This window comes from Trematomus bernacchii, unplaced genomic scaffold (assembly GCF_902827165.1).
Source record: "Trematomus bernacchii unplaced genomic scaffold, fTreBer1.1, whole genome shotgun sequence".
NCBI classification, from domain to species: domain Eukaryota; kingdom Metazoa; phylum Chordata; class Actinopteri; order Perciformes; family Nototheniidae; genus Trematomus; species Trematomus bernacchii.
Genome location: NW_022987571.1, coordinates 447431 through 466092, shown reverse-complemented (window position 1 = coordinate 466092; position 18662 = coordinate 447431). Strand labels below are relative to the sequence as shown.

The 18662-nt window shown below is 40.7% G+C and overlaps 1 protein-coding gene across 1 annotated transcript; it reads left to right on the top strand.

Annotated features, from left to right (window-relative positions):
* Window positions 1-12254: 12254 nt before the first annotated feature.
* On the top strand, window positions 12255-17267 carry LOC117479196 (histone-lysine N-methyltransferase PRDM9-like). The gene is made up of 2 exons (XM_034126203.1): window positions 12255-12520; window positions 15877-17267. The coding sequence occupies exons 1-2, from the start codon at window positions 12322-12324 to the stop codon at window positions 16485-16487; spliced, it is 810 nt and encodes a 269-aa protein (XP_033982094.1). The 5' UTR covers window positions 12255-12321; the 3' UTR covers window positions 16488-17267.
* Window positions 17268-18662: the final 1395 nt, after the last annotated feature.

Sequence of the window (18662 nt, the reverse complement as noted above, 5' to 3'; positions counted from 1 at the left end):
GAGAAATCTCATAGAGATGGAACTGATGTTTTTCTTAACCTATTAAACATCAGGAATGTACCACGTGACACAAAATTAGGATCTCCTGCACAGAGACTGATGTCGAGACAAACACGTACAACACTCCCAGTCTCAGTGAAGCTGCTTGAGCCAGATATGCGTCACCCACAAGAGGTAAAAGCCCAGCTTCTAAACAAGAGGTTATATCAAAAACAGTGCTATGATAAGTCAAGCCGACCACTACAACCTTTGATGGAAGGACAGGTTGTTAGGATGCAGACCCCACAAGGTTACAACAGGACTGGAATGATTCAAGAGATCTGCAAGGAACCCCGGTCGTACGTCGTCCACTCAGAGGGGAAGCTGTACAGAAGGAATCATAGGCACATTCTGCCTGTAGCTGAGCCTGTCCCGTCACACACCTCTACAAGTGACACTGATCATCAAGACACAGGACTTGAGTTTACAGATTGTGACACACACACAGGAATCACTGAACAGTGAACACATGAGGGCTGATGTTCCCACAGCTAAACTGCTGTCAGACACTCCCGAGAGTGTCTACAGGACACGCTCAGGCCGTGCTATCAAGCCTAATCCCAAATACAGAGACTGAAGCTTTGTCATGTATGCATAAGCATACCACTCTGAGAACAATGACTCTAAACTGTTAGTTCACACAGTAATGCCATATTGAGACTTAAAGTTTTGTTTCACAGTGCAAATGTACTCTATTTTAGTAATCTACTTTGTTACTCTAGTAATTACTGAGTTAATTGCTACACTCATTCTTTGAGATTGTGTTGTGTTCATCAGTTACTAAATGCACACAAAGTTTGATAATGTGTAAATTTGCAGCATTTTGTATGTTCTGTCATATAATAATAATAATAATAATAAATTCAATTTATAAAGCACCTTTCATTGCTAGCAGCAATCCCAAGGTGCTACAGGAGGCATAATAAAAACAAACAAAATAAACAAAAGTTTTAATCAAAAGCTTTTTTAAAAAGAAAAGTTTTTAGGGCTTTCTTGAAGGCGTCAGTGGTCTGTGGAGTCCTCAGGTGGTCTGTGGAGTCCTCAGGTGGTCTGGGAGGGAATTCCACAGGCGAGGAGCAGCTGCACAGAAAGCCCGATCCCCCATTGTGCGTAGTTTGGTCCTGGGGGGGCGAAGCAGATGGTTGGTTGTGGAGCGGAGGTTGCGTGTGGAGGTTTGAGATGTGAGAAGTTCCTTCAGGTATGGAGGAGCGTTCCCGTGGATGCATTGATGGGTCAGTAGTGCGATCATGTGTTCAGTATAACAGTTTCGTTCACTACTGTAGGAAGAGCTAAAGAAAGGGGATGTAGAGTATTCGCATTTGGTCTCTGTTGTCCTTCTGCAGACACCGTACCGGATGTAGGGATCTACAGGCGGGGTTCGTGTATTGTGTTGATAACTGCCATGTGGATATAATGTTGCTCCGTCACTATTAAGGTTATTAAACCAAGTTCTATGATAAACATGACTCGTTTATGAGAACATCAAACAATCAGGAAATGCAGCCCGGCTCAAACAAACAATTTTTAATCATCATCCTCACGATCATTTAATGTATCATATGTTCGCCGAATTGACATGAAAGCACTAACAAATATGAATTTGCTGTAGTCAACTTCATTAAAACTTTATTAACGTGCCTAAACTCAGTAATTCACTAAAAATAGGTTTATTTTTAATGGAGCCTCGTCATCTCACCACGGGCAAACAATAATATTTACAGTGTTAATAGTTTAATGTATTATTACTTAGTGTTTAATATTACTTCTATAACAATCACACATTGAGTTAATTGTTGTGCAATGATAAAATCAGACCGTTGTTTTTTTAAATAGTCTGAATGAAACTCGGCAGTTCTCAGGTGATTAGCTGATCAGCTGTGTGTGACTCTCTTTGTTTACACACCTAATGGGCCATCAGCCACAGCCTTCCATCTGTGCACAAACTTATCTCGTGCCCTCATTGGTCATGTGCGCGTTCGGGTGTGTTGGAGGAGGGGCTCTGTAAGGAAGTGGCAGATTTTCTCCGGTTGTGTATTTTCAAATTCTAGCGATCTCGAGCCGGTTTCTCAAACTTACCTACCCTACCTTTAATGTTTGCATTCTTATACCATTTTGTACAATAATTATAATGAATAAGTTCAAACAAACAAAAACTTACAGCTGATTAATAGCGGTATCTATCTAACTTGAGTTTTTATTATATCACAAACCTGTTGAAATGCTACTGTTATTTTTACTGTCCCCAAAAAGCACGTCGGCAGCCTCCAGGAATGCTTCTTTCACAACTTCGCCGTCTTTGAAAGACTTCATGTGTTTCGCAAGAACGTGACTGACGTGAACGTGACTGACACGATAAGATGCTATGGTAGCAGCCTTGCTCTTGTTGTTGGGCCTGGTGAAAATGGACTGCTGTGCATTTAGCTGTCCTTTCAGGTCCCTCACCTTTTGGGAGCGTAGGGCAGAATTAGGAGGGAATTCCGTCTCTGTTTTGAAATGCCGCTCCTAAATTACCCTTCTTCGATAAAGCCACGCTCGCATTGCAGATGAGACAGATGGACTTTGAATTGGAATAGATACAAAAATAATCATCCTCCCACTCGGAGTGAAAATTATATATTTTGGTATTTTTTGCTTCTGCCATAATTGTGGTCTTGTGTGTGTGCGGACTGTCACTCCTGTTGCCACGGACAACGTCAGCGAACTAGTGCCCACTGCCCACCAGCCACGCCCCGACACATGGGGTCACGCCAATCACAAAGCTTTGATGCATTCAAGTGCATTATTCTGGCACAGGAAGATTATGTTATAGGACATAGAGAACCGCAGTGACGCGTCCTAAAACCCGGAAGTAAACTTATCTAATCGATAGATTTATGATCGATAGATTTATGACTAGAAAATTATAAAAGATGGGTAGACATGTGGAGATTATCCGACTAAACAAAACGTGATCTGTCTCTTAAATGTGTGTCAACCACAGACCTTATTTCAAGCTATTTTCCAAAATCCTATGGAGAAATTGCATTACATTTTTGTCGAAGGAACCGGAAGAAGTTTACTTCCGGGTTTTAGGACGCGTCACTGCGGTTCTCTATTAACGATAAAACAGAATATTGTTGTTCTATTTTTAGACACATCTCAAGAACGACTGGGAATCTCCCGGTCGATCGCGATCGACTGGTTGGGCACCCCTGATGTAAAGGAAGAGGGATGTCTAGTTCCCCCTCGACACATAGACTGATCATTTTTTTTGTCCATGTCTGATTGGCTTAGAGCTTTCGCCACTGCAAACATTTTTAAACCAACAAACATTGACCTTACCGTTCACCAGCCCCCACCTCCCTCTGAGTGACAAGCTGAGAAGCCAACTACTACTGTCAGGGAACATACTGTGTGAACCAAGGCCTAAAAAAATACCAAAGGTTACCCAGTTAGCTGTCTTTGTGTATTGTAACCAGCTACAATGGATCATGGATCCACCAGGGAGAGCAGTGATGGACGCTGCCACAATGGAACTCATATGAAATAAACAGCTGATTCCTCACACACACAGTAGCCTGTTGTTTCCATGCATAAAATAGTGAGAAACATGCCTCTGGTTAATAATTATATAACTTATTTTCTCCATAAAAGCTGGTGGGTTGAAAGCAATACGGGAGGTGAAAATAACTATATTGTAGAATACAGAAGAATTGTGATGCCGTGGCTTTATCTGAAAACTGACAGCATAATTACATTTATGGCCCAGGACACACATATTTATTTAGATATGTTTTAAACAAGTTTAAATAAAAGGCTGGAGTGTTTCTTGCTCTGCCAGGTACAACAAGTGGGATTTATCTTTTAATACTATACTGTAGCATATCGTTAGGTTATAACCCTAACAGTTAATACAAAATCTAGTCTAGTCTAGTTTTATGATTATACACAAATAAAACCACTGAATGCTGTTGAGCCAAGATCCACAACATTTATTACTGAATTATGCATTGACAATCCTCTCTCTGCCTTTCAATATTTTTAAAACTTTGAATCTTAAAGCTAAAAGTAATATTTCACCATGTTATTATCCAACAAGGAAACATCAGTTTGATAAAGACTAATTGACAACACTAAATACAACTGTATTGTGTAAACTTATTGACACTTCAATAAATGTGCTAGGTCCCTTGGACATGCATTCACATCCACACAATTTTAAATGGAGGCCCTTTATTCACTGTATTACTGCTGCCATGGTATTGGAGCTCCATTGGTGACACCTGTTAAGTTCATGTTAATTTAAACCCTAAATAACAACATTTTCCTATTATTCATTGTACGTTTTGTATTAATGATTAACCTGTTAAGCCCTGAGCCTGTTTTGCAGGTCTCAGGCTCGAAAATGACATTCCCAGAACAAATGACCATATCTTCCCTTCTAAAAGGGTTAAATTAATAATCTTTTTTCTCAAAGTAATGATAAACCTGTGAGTTGGATGTAGAAAAGTCAGAACAATATAATGTTTTTTATTTTAAAGAAAATTCAGATTTTACATAGTAAAAAACTGTAAATTATAGTGTCCGTCCAAATATTCTTTTTTACTTATAGTGAAAACTACCCTTGGATGATGGTAAGGTAGACTAAAAGCTTTATGAATCCAAAGTACAACATATAATAAGTACCCTGTATCAAGATTGATGCAAAACAAGTGACATTTGACCTTTTTAGAGAGGTTTAGCCAAAAAAACTCCACCTCTGAGGTGATTTGGGTGGAAATGTTTTTTTCTTCCATATCTCTGGCCCCCCTTTGTCGATTTTGATGGTTGACACCTCTTTCTGACCGTTAGAGCCAATAGAATCGAAGGGGGATTCCCCCACACACACACGTTGTAAAACAAAAAGGTGGGGGCTTTGCGCATGTCGTTTTGCATGAGAGTGAAGCTATCTCTCGCTCTGACATCTAGAAACGGAAAAGCAGTTTTAATGCTTATGGATTATCAGAAATCATTTCAAAGGGACACAGACACATTGGATTAACCTATGGATTAACTTCAGCTGTGTTTTTATCGTTTTAATGCCATTTAAGACCACTTTGGAGAGACTACAGAGACAAGGTAACCATGTTAGCATTTTTAGCTACCTAGCGCCACATGTTTTGATGTCTGTTTTTGTTTATAACGTTATACGATTTCGTATAATTGAGTGATAATGAGGGTACCCTTCGATTCTGTGTCACCTCACGATGTGAAACGATGTCATGGATGTGGAGAAAAGATAAATAATAAGGTTTTGTGAGTGATTTTCGGTGCAGTAATCTGTTAGCATTTTTCGCTCGTTGCTAATTCAGAGGCTCAGCGTTAGCATTGTGGGGTTTTTTTTGAAAAAAAAATGTAAATGATCAGTTAGATAGTAGTACTTGTTAGATTACATTTTTTTGTCAGTGGTGTATCAGAATCAGAATTATTTGATTAGTCCCACAAATCCCAGTATAAGGCCTACTTGACCTAAATGGCATTAAAGTCAAAAGGGACGGAATGTATTAACCTGTTACGCACCGCCCCCCCCGGTACCGGGCGGATAAACGCATCATTTGCAGGAAACAACGTCTAAGGAATCTTAATATTTAATAAACTATGAATGTTTTATATCCATGTAACGGGAAGAAACTCAGCTAACTGATCTTTTTAATTTTTTTTTCCAAAAAAAACCCACAATGCTAACACTCAGCCTCTGAATTAGCCACGAGCGAAAAAATGTAACCTAAAACTGCACCTAAACTCACTCATAACTCCCTTATTACTTATCCTAGATGCACAGCCAACCCATCAATTAGCATCTCCTGGAGACACAGAATCTGTGTAAAAAACCTCAACACTCAGTGATAAACATTTGCGACGCTATAAACGAAAGCGTACATCATAACATGTGGAACTAGGTAGCTAGAAACGCTAACATGGCTTACCTTGGTCAAAACTGGTATTCAATGGCATTAAAACGATAAAAAAACGATGCTGCAGTTAATCCATAGGTTAATCCAATGTGTCTGTGTCCTCTTTGAAATGATTTCTGATAATCCATAAGCAATAAAACTGCTTTTTCGTTTCCAAATGTCAGAGCGAGAGATCGGTCCACTCTGCTGCAAAATTACATGCGCGAAGCCCCCACCTCTTCACTTCACAACGTGTGTGTGTGGGGGACTCCCCCTTCGATTGGCTCTAAAGGCCCTGACACACCAGGCCGTATTCGGCCGTCTTCGGTTGTCTGGCGACAACGCGTTCCTTGTCGCCCAAAGTCAATTTGGTGTGTCCCGAACCCTCGGCCGTGACACGCCTTATTTGGCCTTTCACGGTCGACACATACGGCCAAAATACGGACACAAGCTATCGGGCCAAGAAACCACTCTGATCAGCTGTTCAGCTAGCAAATGAGAAGCGAAACGGAAGTGAGGGACGTAAACAAACGATTTAAAAAGGCACAGGACAGCAGCTAAACCCCAGCAGGTGATACTTAAAAGACATCAAACATAGCCCTTAAATGTCCTCTCTTACCTCCCACACATAGCAGGGACATCTCTGATATCGGCGGGAGCGTCCCCGGCTGTCCTCTGCTGAGAGCTCCGTGATTTGTTTGGTCAAGTCCGGTTTTTCATCTCATCGGTTTATTTGTCAGTATAAAGTTGCAGGATTAGTCTCAAGTACCTCAACATTGTCCTTAAGTACAGTGTCTAAGTAAATGAGATACTGTCTACTGCTGTTCATTTACCTATTGTGAGTCGCCTCAGATAAAAGCATCACATGGAAATGTAAATTTAGCAAGAAGTGGCCATTATTACATTACTACATTGCTGACTCAATAAACTACACACCCGCCAGAACACTGCGATCATCAGATGCAGGTCTATTAACTGTGATTTTATAGTATGTCTGCACTTTATGTGCTCATTTCATCATTCATGTATTTTTATATTCTAAAACATGTTTTCGATGGACGAGAGTGAAAATGGAACGCACACGCTATTTGTTTGTTTATATCAGTCTGTTCTTCTTCTCTGTCTTCCGGTTGTTGCCTATTTTGAATGACGAATACACACTACCGCCGCCTGCTGGTAAGGAGAGTTATTGCCACTCACGCATGCGCAGTTCGTACGTGCTCGGCTGATGGAACTGTCGGTGTCGGCGAGTTCTCTGATGACTGCCTGGTGTGTCAGGGCCTTAAGGGTCAGAAAGATGTGTCAACCATCCAAATCGACCAAGGGGGGCCAGAGATATGGAAACAAAAACATTTTCACCAAAATCACCTCAGAGGTGGAGTGGTTTTGGCTAAACCTCTCTAAAAAGGTCAAATGTCACTTGTTTTGCATCAATCTTGATACAGGGTACTTATTATATGTTGTACTTTGGATTCCTAAAGCTTTTAGTCTACTAACCCATCATCCAAGGGTAGTTTTCACTATAAGTAAAAAAGAATTTTTGGACGGACACTATCATTTACAGTTTTTTACTATGTAAAATCTGAATTTTCTTTAAAATAAAAAACATCTATATTGATTCTGACACTTCTACATCCAACTCACAGATGTAACCTTGCTTTGATAAAATAAATTATTCATATAACCCTTTTAGAAGTTAAGTTGTAGTCATTTGTTTTGGGCATGTCATTTTCGAGCCTGAAACATGAAAAACAGGCTTGGTGCTTAACAGGTTAAAGGAATATTCCTGGGAAAGTTGTCAATGTTATGCATATTTAAAAAATAACAATACTTGTTAGATTAAATGTTTTTATCAGTGGTGTATCAGAATCAGAATTCCTTTATTAGTCCCAAAGCGCGGATATTTAGTGTTACAGCAAAAGTGGCATAGCAGGTAAAAAAGGCATGCAATAATAAAAAAGAAAAGCACACATTAGTAACAAAATACAAATAAAGAAAAATAACTACATAACCATGGATTAAAAATGAGTGGCAGCAATTTAACTAAAACTAAGTGAAACATATAACATATTATTCAATATTATATTGCAACCTTAAAAAAAAGCACCATACAATTGTGAACAAGTGTTTATATTGCACATTGCAGGTTTATTGCTCAAGATTGCAAGAGTTTGTATTGTGTGGGGGTCTACCAGCCAGTGGTGGAGCCAGGACATTTTCAGTGGGGTGGCCAGGATGGAACCAGTGATCATTTTGGGGTGGCATTGAAATCACTATTATATGAACATAAAAATACATCTCACTAGAAAATAAGGGGTTATTTAAGGCACCTACAACACACCTCTACATTATTTGGGATTAAGTGGTGGAATAGATCAAATAATATCCAGTATATCTAACTATTTTTTTCGTCTTCCCGCAGGCAAAGTAACAACGAAGCTTACATTATACAAATGTAATGCAATATACAGACTGTTTAGCTGATGGTGATCAGGAGCACTATGAGCTCATTCTCTCAGTGTATCATCAGGAATACAGAGACACACACACATAATTTAAATAAGAGTTTTTTAATGAAATGATTGGTTAAGGCCCCCGGTTGTAATTTTACAACATTACTGTAAGCTATCCTAAAAAAGTCAGTAAATGATTTTTTTTTTTAATAGACACATTTACATAGTCAAAAGGTCCTTTTGTTCAGCCTCACAATGCTATTGGGTAGTAAATGTGTTTATAGGTCCTGCCCTCTGGCCATAAACGCCAGGGATTTTGGGCCCCAGGAAAAGATATCACATTGGGCCCCACCACCAGGCACAGGCCACGCCAACCAAGCACAATTGCTGTAACCACACCTCCAGAACCCAACCGACTCATTTATGCTTTAAAGCTCCCATGTCATGCTTTTCCGGTTATTACCCGTCCCCTTGTGTGTTATGAAGGTTTTTATGCATGTAAACGGTGTGCAGAGTCAAAACCCTCAAAGTACACGCTGTAGCGAGTAAAACTCTAACACAGAAAATACCTCCCCAAAACGCCTCGTTGGAGATACGTCACTGCCCATTTGAGTCTTCCATTTAGTTCCGGGTAGCGCCTGATGTCACCCGGAACGAAATGGACCAATCCCGAAGAGCTATGGCCACACCAGCAGCGGCGTGTTCCTCCTCCAGAGGTTCGAAGAACCGGCATTTCACAGACGAAAGCTTCCAAAACATTGCCCAGTTTGAGGCCGGATATGCACAGCTTGTTTGGACCGTTTGGAGCAGGGGAAGATCTGGGTATACAACCTGTAAGTTTGCATTGTTATTTGTGTATTTATCAAACAAGACTGTTTAAATGTGTAAACTGTGTTGGACTGCTAAGCCATTGACACAGTGCTAACTGTGCTAACTAAGTTGCTAGAGTTTCCATATATCAACTCTAATATCAGCAGATGGCCTTGCATACATGTATCTCATAGCAGGAGAATGTCTGCATTCACACACACGGAATACTCATACAGTATACTGTACTGTGATTTACCGTACATTGTGACCGTACATATACTGCATGTAGCTAACGAGGCTAGCTGTATGCTAGCGCAAAACAATGTATTCATGCAAGTTACATTGTATGGTAGCAGAATACCCGTATACGATTGCAATTATAAACACGTTATTGCTAGCCTAATATGAACCACTAGCTTTTGTTCATAGTAGTTTTATTACACTGCATTATAGTTGCCTTTCCTCCAAGCTAACGTTCATATCGTGTTAGCTACCAAGGTAAACAAAGCTAGGTTAGCATATTAGCAGGCAAGCTGTTCATTACACAACTACTACTAACGAATCTAAAACAACTAAGTTTCTCTAATATTTTGTGATTTGCATTTGATTTCGTCCAGCCAGATCCTGGCGGACAATCCATGACGTGCTAAAAGGCAAGCTTCTACTACTACTGAGGCGTCGTGCTAAAAGGCACCGCACCGACTGTGCGCAGGCAAGATGCGAGGAGGAGGAATGAATGATATACCGTGTATATATGTATATTTATGTTCATTTTGTACATTTCTAAAAATAAAGTTTAATGGAAATACTTAGTAGGCCTATCCTTTCTTCCCTGAATTCATATATAGCAAACCATGATTTGATTTCTCATCAAACAGTAGTAGTTTATAACGGGTAAAAATAACTTACTCTTTGTTATGAGCGGCTCGTAGGCCACAAAGACAAGGAGACATACACGAGTTTACAAAACCACGGCACATTTATTGTGGTAAATGCAGAGATAGGTGGTTGAGAGGATCGCAGAGTTAGTCTTCCTGCAGCCGCTTTGGAGAGAGACTGGGGCCGTAGTGTCCGGAGGTGTCCGTGATCGTGCTGATTAGTCTCTTCAGCTCCACCCCATCGTAAGACAAAGGCCCTGGGGCCGTCACACTCTTCTATAACAACAGTTAAAAATATATATGTATATAAAATATACGGCTGTGCCGACGCCATGATAAGACTGATGTTACGCTGAGAGCAGCCGGGAAAAGCACTGTTAGACATGGGCGCAGCCTCTCTGGTGGTTGACTAATCAGAACGAGTGGCCGAGCTGACCAATCGGAGCACACTAGGCTCACAGGGAGGGGGGGGCAAGAGCTCCAACGAGTCGTTTAGTGGAGAAAGTGAATACTGCTGAATACACATGCTTGACAGAGATGCTGTATGCGAAACCAATGTGAGTTTGGAAAATTGCACAGTATAAATCTATTTTAGTATACCTCAACAATGTAATTATGATCAGTGGAAATGGCCATGACATGGGCCCTTTAAATAACTCTACCTGTACAGGCTTGCGTCTATCTTGTAGTCCAATACTAACCGCACAATATTTACTGACACTGAGCTGTGAAAATATAACACTGTGCAGACGTGCAACATTCTGCTGCAGTAGAATTCACTATTTGATATAAGACTAACATTCCTGACAATAGATCTCAATAGTCATCTTTTATGGTGTATATGCCTTTTCAATAATAACATTTTTGAATGGAACATTCTCAACATTAATGCATAAATCCAAATAAATATAACTTAAATATGTGGAGAAATACTGTGTTTGAAATGTGTAATTGAAATTAGATGTTAGCTTTTTGTTTTGATATATATATATATATATATGTTGTATTCCAGTCTCCCTTCAGATATGTTAAGTGGCATGTAATTCAACACAATGCTGCTCACCTCCTTCAGTTGGGAGACAAGCTGGTTCAGGTTCAGCCTTATGGGGGGACAGGGCTGCTGAGCCTAGAGATGGATCTGTTGGTCCTGGCACCAGAGGGAGGGACAACTGATTTAGTATGAATAGCTGCTAAAAATGTACCTGCATTTATTCAATGTCAGCTAAAAGAGCAGTGAAATTAAAAACCTTTTTAGATATTAACAGTACTTAATGTCAGCTTAGTAAAAAAAAAACATAACAATTATTATTTACAATGGACTACGCTTAGCTAACAGACACATTAGGCTTGTTTGAGATGAGCTGCGGCTTGCCTCGAAAGTAGACGAGAATAGCCGATTGCAGCCGGGGGTGGTCTCAAAAAGCTCGCCTGAAGTGAGAAGGGTCCAGCAGAAGTTGTACTTCCAAATATGGTCAGAAGAGAGCGCACACACACACACACACACACACACACACACACACACACACACACACACACACACACACACACACACACACACACACACACACACACACACACACACACACACACACACACACACACACACACACACACACACACACACAGTTGGAGATCGCGGCCGTTTACGCTGACTTGTGAGAAATCTTTCCATTTTCTATCTGTGTTCACATACTGAGAACTATAACAACATTAGCCAAGTAACAGTTCACGCTTTAACTTACAATGACCCCTGATAGATCTCGCGAGAATGTGTATAAATATATATAGATACATTTTCATAACAAAACAATGGGGTTGCTAAGCCGTTGCTAGGCCAATTGTTGGAGTTGCTATAGCAACTCCCAGCTACCCCCTGGCGCCACCCCTGAATATATATTATTCTGAAATTGACCTTTGTGCATTATGAGTCTGGTACTTTACAGGTAAGTGTGGTACTTACCTGTGGTACTTTCAGTACTTTTTGATGAAAATACATTTGTACTTTTACTGAGGTTTTACTTTGATATATTACTACTTCTGTTTTCACTTCGTCCACCACTGGCATCCAGTCCAACAGGGGGCGATACCACATGTGTCATTCTTTAGTTACCAATGAAAAGCATCACTGCGCATGCTCATAGACAGGAACCAGGAAGAGTAACTAGTAAACAAGTGTCCACAGCGCTTCGGAGAGCGAACCTCCGATTCCATCAGAACTTTGCCGCTATTATGTCTAAAATAGAGATGCTGAGGCTGCTCATCACCCAGCGGCTCACGGCGGCAGCCGAGGAGATCTTCGGGGTGTTCGGGAGAACCATAGCCGAGTACGAGGAGGAGATCTCCCGCTCCAAGCTGGAGATCGAGCGCCAGCGCCGGCTGCTGGAGCTCTCCCTGCAGCCGGAGGTCTCTGTGCAGCTCCGCAGCGCAGGTGAGGAACCTCATGGCCGATATCAGGCACTCTCTGCCGGTCACTGCTCACTGAGCCGCCGCTGCATGAAGCTGCTGTTCACAAATGCGAAATACACAAACATAATTTGCTAATGAAGTGTTCACTAGAAAAACACTATACTACATTGACTAACTGCTTTTCCAATGTTTAACTGCTTTATGTTTGCAATGTAAAGTGAGCCCTATTGTCCAAATAAAGCTGAACATCAGATCTGTAAGAAGTAAAAATCATAGTCTACTTTATTGTCAATCTTCTGTGTGTGGGAGACAGACAGGGCAGTACTGCATTCTAAATGTTACCCAAGTTAAAGTCCTGCATTCTAAATGTTACCCAAGTTAAAGTACAAAATAAAATGGCATCAAAATGTACTTCAAGTATCAAAAGTAAAAGTAGTCATTGTGCAGATTGGTCCATTTCTGAAAAATATATATGATATGTTTATAATTATTGATCATTAAAGTGTTATCAAAGCTGGTAAAGGTAGAGCTAGTTTGAATGACTTTGTATACTGCAGGGTAGCTTGTGAATTTACTCCAGGTGGAACTAAAGTCTGATTTAACACTTGATGTGCCTGGGGGTAAATGTTGGCAGTGAACGCAGAGCAGAAAGATATTAACTGTATATAAAGGTATTTACGGTGGCCCTAAAGCGCAAGTCAAAACAGCATTTCAGGAAACACCACAGCATTTCAACTTATACGGAAAGGGTATTCCTTTAGGGAGAACACTTCTTGTTTGTGATTGGACTGAGCCAGCCAGAGAAGCACTGCTGTGATTGGTTGTTTTTGCTGCCAGTCAAGAAATTACGCTTCGTGATTGGTCAGCACCCAACAGTGCAACATGTCCCGAAACATTAGCTGTTAGCACTCAGAGCTCACAGCTCCTCATATCTGTTCAGAAACTGGACAAAAGTGAAACATGTACAAACCACAGACTGTCTGTGTCATGGTGAATACAGTCGCTGCTTTATTTATCCAATCCAATCCAATCCACTTTATTTATATAGCACATATTAAAAACAGAGGGTTTACCGAAGTGCTTCACAGCAAACATAACATTATAATAAAATATAATATTACAATAATAGATAAAAGGCATACATAAGAATAGATAAAAGGCACATAAAGGCTATGGACAGACAATAAAAGCATAAAAATCGATAAAACAGCTCAGACTGACTCGAAAGCAAGGAAAAAGAGGTGGGTCTTCAGACGGGACTTAAAAGTTTGAAGGGTGGGCGACAATTTGACATGGGGGGGGGGCAGGTTGTTCCAGAGCCTGGGGGCTACCGCTGAGAAGGCTCGGTCTCCCCTGGTCTTTTTCTTGGTTTTAGGGACTACCAGCAGCAGCTGATCAGCCGACCTCAAAGCCCTTGACCGGTTTAATTTTGGACAGGAGCCTCAAGTGATAAAAACTGGACTCAACCACAGAGTTTATCTGTTTATCCAATTTAAAAGCACTGTTGATTTTGACGCTGTATGCCGTTGTTGTGAGTTTGGACCGAGCAGCTACAGGTTGGTTTATCCTGAACGATCCGATCTCCATTCAGAAAACACACATTTTAAAAGGTTTTTCGCCTGCCGTCTTGTCTGCACACTTGTCACAGCATTAATTCATGGTTTTTACTAACCGGTATCAGTATGTTGGGCATACTTCGGCATCATTTTGAAACGTGTATTACAATTAAAACACGGTAAAATATGTTAATTTTGTTGTAGGTGGTATCTACCAAAGTATTTGCATGGATATAAGCCCCGCCCCCTCTCCAGCGCGTCTTGTTTGAATGACGGGAGTAAACACAGCTGACAGCCGCGGTGAAACCTGAAACTCGAGCGATTAGAGCGATGCGAATATTCGGGGCTTATATCCATGTAAATACTATGGTAGATAGACTACAACAAAATGAACCATGAATTAATGCTGTGACAAGTCTGCAGACAGACGGCAGGCGAAAAACCTTTTAAAATGCGTGTTTTCTGAATGGAGATCGGATCGATCAGGATAAACTAACCTGTAGCTGCTCCGTCCAAACTCACAACAACGGCATACAGACTGAAATAAAGCAGCGACTGTATTCACCATGACACAGACAGTCTGTGGTTTGTACATGTTTAACTTTTGTGTAGTTTCTGAACAGATATGAGGAGCTGTGAGCTCTGAGGGCTAACGGCTGATGTTTTGGGACATGTTGCGCTGTCGGGTGCTGACCAATAACGAAGCGTCATTTCTTGACTGGCAGCAACAACCACCAATCACAGCAGTGCTTCTCTGGCTGGCTCTGTCCAATCACAAACAAGAAGTGTTCTCCCTAAAGGAATACCCTTTCCGTATAAGTTGAAATGCTGTGGTGTTTAGTGAAATGCTGTAGTGTTTAGTGAAATGCTGTAGTGTTTACTGTAGTGTTTAGTGAAATGCTGTAGTGTTTAGTGAAATGCTGTGGTGTTTAGTGAAATGCTGTAGTGTTTAGTGAAATGCTGTAGTGTTTAGTGAAATGCTGTAGTGTTTAGTGAAATGCTGTAGTGTTTAGTGAAATGCTGTGGTGTTTACTGTAGTGTTTAGTGAAATGCTGTAGTGTTTAGTGAAATGCTGTAGTGTTTAGTGAAATGCTGTAGTGTTTAGTGAAATGCTGTAGTGTTTAGTGAAATGCTGTAGTGTTTAGTGAAATGCTGTAGTGTTTAGTGAAATGCTGTGGTGTTTACTGTAGTGTTTAGTGAAATGCTGTAGTGTTTAGTGAAATGCTGTAGTGTTTAGTGAAATGCTGTAGTGTTTAGTGAAATGCTGTAGTGTTTAGTGAAATGCTGTAGTGTTTAGTGAAATGCTGTTTTGACTTGCACTTCAGGGCCACCGTAGGTATTTGTTACTTTATGGCAAGTGACAAGTTATCGCATATTTTCTTGAAATCCTGCCGCCCTTTTGTGTAACTTAAATTACAATAATACAAGATAATTAAATAGTTGATTTGTATTTTGTATCAACAATCTGAAATCTGCAAAGTAACTAGTTACTAATACTGTCAGGAATATAGTGCAATATTGGCTTTAAAGATGAAGATGAAAGTGGCTGGAAATATAAATACTAGCAAAATGTACAGTACAGTTCTTAAGTAAATATTAGGTCCCAACACTATAGCATATTCCATGAGCTCAAACCACTGCTGATTTTTTTATTGCAAAAAAACAGCTTGATTTATATTGTGTTAATAATGTTGAAACATTGCCACTGTCTGGTAATACAAAAAGGAAACAACAACAGATCACCTTTATAGTATTTGAAGCTTTTCTTAGTACAAATACTTGAGTTTTGATCATGTTCCGACTCTTCTTTGTTGTGCCTCAGCTCTCAGTGTGCAGCAGGAGTGGGGCTCCAGCCTCAATGAGATGATCCCCTCCCCCATCAAGGAGGAGGAGGAGGAGGAGGAGCTGTGGCAGGAGGAGAAGCCCCAGACTGTGGAGCAGAACAACGTCACCTTCCTGTTGTTCCAGAGTGGAGATGTGGGAAACAAGCAGGACAACGAGCACCTGACCTCAGACCCCGACACCCATTCAGGCACCTCGGTGCAGACCTATCCCAAGCCGGAGGTGGCCCCTGGAATTTTAGATGCAGCTTCAGGTAACGGCCTGCTGGGCTGTGTGGACCTGGACTTGCCGCAGTCTGAGGTGGTGGACTCGTACATCTGCACCATCTGCGGCCGTGCTTTCGCGCAGCGAGGACACTGGGCCAAACACGTGCAGGTGCACCGCAAGGCAGAGAACAAATTGGACAAGTCGTACACGTGTGACATATGTGGAAAGAAACTCACACGCTTTGACGGGTATCAGAAACACTTGAGGATTCACACGGGTGAGAAGCCATACTGCTGCAATGAATGTGGGCGCAGATTCAGCGACAACTCCAATTACAAACGACACATTCGCACGCACATGGGACAGAAGACGCAGCCGAGCTGAGGCCCAGGCGCACGGAGGATACATACCCATGACACTTGCAACAACACAGGCAATAACTGTCCACAGTCATTTGGATGAATATGAAAACTCTTGTGTTTATTAATGCCCTTCCTCCACCGTTTTTAACTATGCCCCTCTAAAAGCTTTGCTTTATAAAACCCAGAACAAATGAAAAGTATGTGTTCCGCATTCGAAAGATTTTTAGATTGAACTATTAGTTTGCTTGTTTGATAAACCACATAAACTAAAACTGGGTTATTAAAGCCGTTCAGAGTTAGGAAAAAAACACAGAACAAGAGAAAACAGCTCACCATTTGAGGAGTAATAACACAACTTTAAAACATTTATCTTGCGACCAAATGTTAATGTGGATAAATTGATGAACAGGATACTTGGATTTGTTATGAATGTATCCACGTTTGTGTGACCATAACCCAAGACAAAGAAGAAAATACATAATGTATTTTTACATCTAACAGATATGTATACACTGGGGAAGCAGTGAAGTTGCACTTTACAAAACATATCTGACTGGTACACTTTAATGTCAGTTTGGATTCAGACTACCTATATTGGACTTTTTTATGAATGCCTGGGTCCAAGATCTTTTTTATATGATTTAAATTGGGAATGGTAGTGAGGCCGTTCGGAAATACATATTTTGCTTAAAGGTGGGGTAGGTAAGTTTGAGAAACCGGCTCGAGATACACTTTTTGTTATATTCCATGGAATGCTCTTAACATCCCGATAGCAATGAATATCTTAAGTGCTTTGACAAAAAGCCCGGCTAAAATAACTGGATGGCCTACCTGCCTGTCAGCCTTCCATCTGTGCACAAACTTATCTCGTGCCCTCATTGGTCATGTGCGCGTTCGTGTGTGTTGGAGGAGGGGCTCTGTAAGGAAGTGGCAGATTTTCTCCGGTTGTGTATTTTCACATTCTAGCGATCTCGAGCTGGTTTCTCTAAAATTACCTACCCCACCTTTAATACAGAAACATTCAGGTCTTTGTATTTGGGCAGTTGGTTCAAATGGTCCATCCATATAAACATGCCCCCCCCACACTCTGGAGGGTAACGCTTTGAAAAGACTGTACGACATACTGAAGGAATAAAATCAGATGACTAAAAAATCTTTCATGTTCTTCACATTGATTCAAAAGCTTTGGAAGTGTTTCAGAGTCAGAATCTGAAAAATCTGACATTCATCAGAGTACGATGAATAATAATATGTCACTTGTGCCTGCTTCATGTTCTGCAACTTTTATATATAAATATAAATGCACGTGTGGTTGCATTCTAGTCACTTTGCTCCTCTGTCACCTCTGACATATGCCACTCCGCACTTGGTTCTTTGAGCTGTGTGGGTAAATTGTTGGCGCTGGAGATGAAACAGTTTTCAGGATCAGGAGCCGTCAACACTGCTGTGAAAAGACGAAGAACTGGTTTTCAACCGGGCCTGGAACCACCTGGATGGAATAGGGGTAAGAGACTAACGACTCCTCTGGGATCAAATCAGATTCTGATTCTAAAATATTAATAAATATGTTACAGCTCCTTCACCCACCATCTACAATCTGTTCAGCTTTGTAACTAATCTAGTTTTCCGTGTCTCTTCAGGTGAGCTATGAGAGGGAGTGTTTGGCTTTTTATCTTCATATTTCTCTAACATAAACAAAACACCTGTGGAAATGTCATTCAAAGAAATCATACATATACAGCGGGTAAAATGAGTATCGAACACGTCACTATTTTTCTCAGTAAATATATTTCTAAAGTTGCTATTGACATGACATTTTCACCAGATGTCGGTAACAACCCATGCACTTCACACATGCAAAGAAACCAAAACAAATATGTTGAGAAATTAAGTTAAGTGTAATAAAATGGAATGACACAGGTAAAAGGTATTGAACATGCTTACTGAAATGTATTTAATACTTAGTACAAACGTCTTTGTTGGTAATTACAGCTTCAAGACGCCTCCTGTGTGGGATTTTGGCCCATTCTTCCACACAAACGGCTACTTCAAATTTTGAAGGTTCCGTGGGCCTCTTCTATGAACTCTGATCTTTAGTTATTTCCATGGAGTTTCTATTGGATTCAAATCAGGTGATTGGCTTAGCAGCTTTATTTTCTTTCTCTGAAACCAATTGAGAGTTTCCTTGGCTGTGTGT

Coding starts and splice junctions, on each gene's coding strand:
- LOC117479196 (XM_034126203.1), top strand. CDS start 12,322: ATGTCTAAAATAGAGATGCTGAGGCTGCTCATCACCCAGCGGCTCACG. Junction 12,521..15,876: donor TGTGCAGCTCCGCAGCGCAG/GTGAGGAACCTC, acceptor GTTGTGCCTCAG/CTCTCAGTGTGCAGCAGGAG.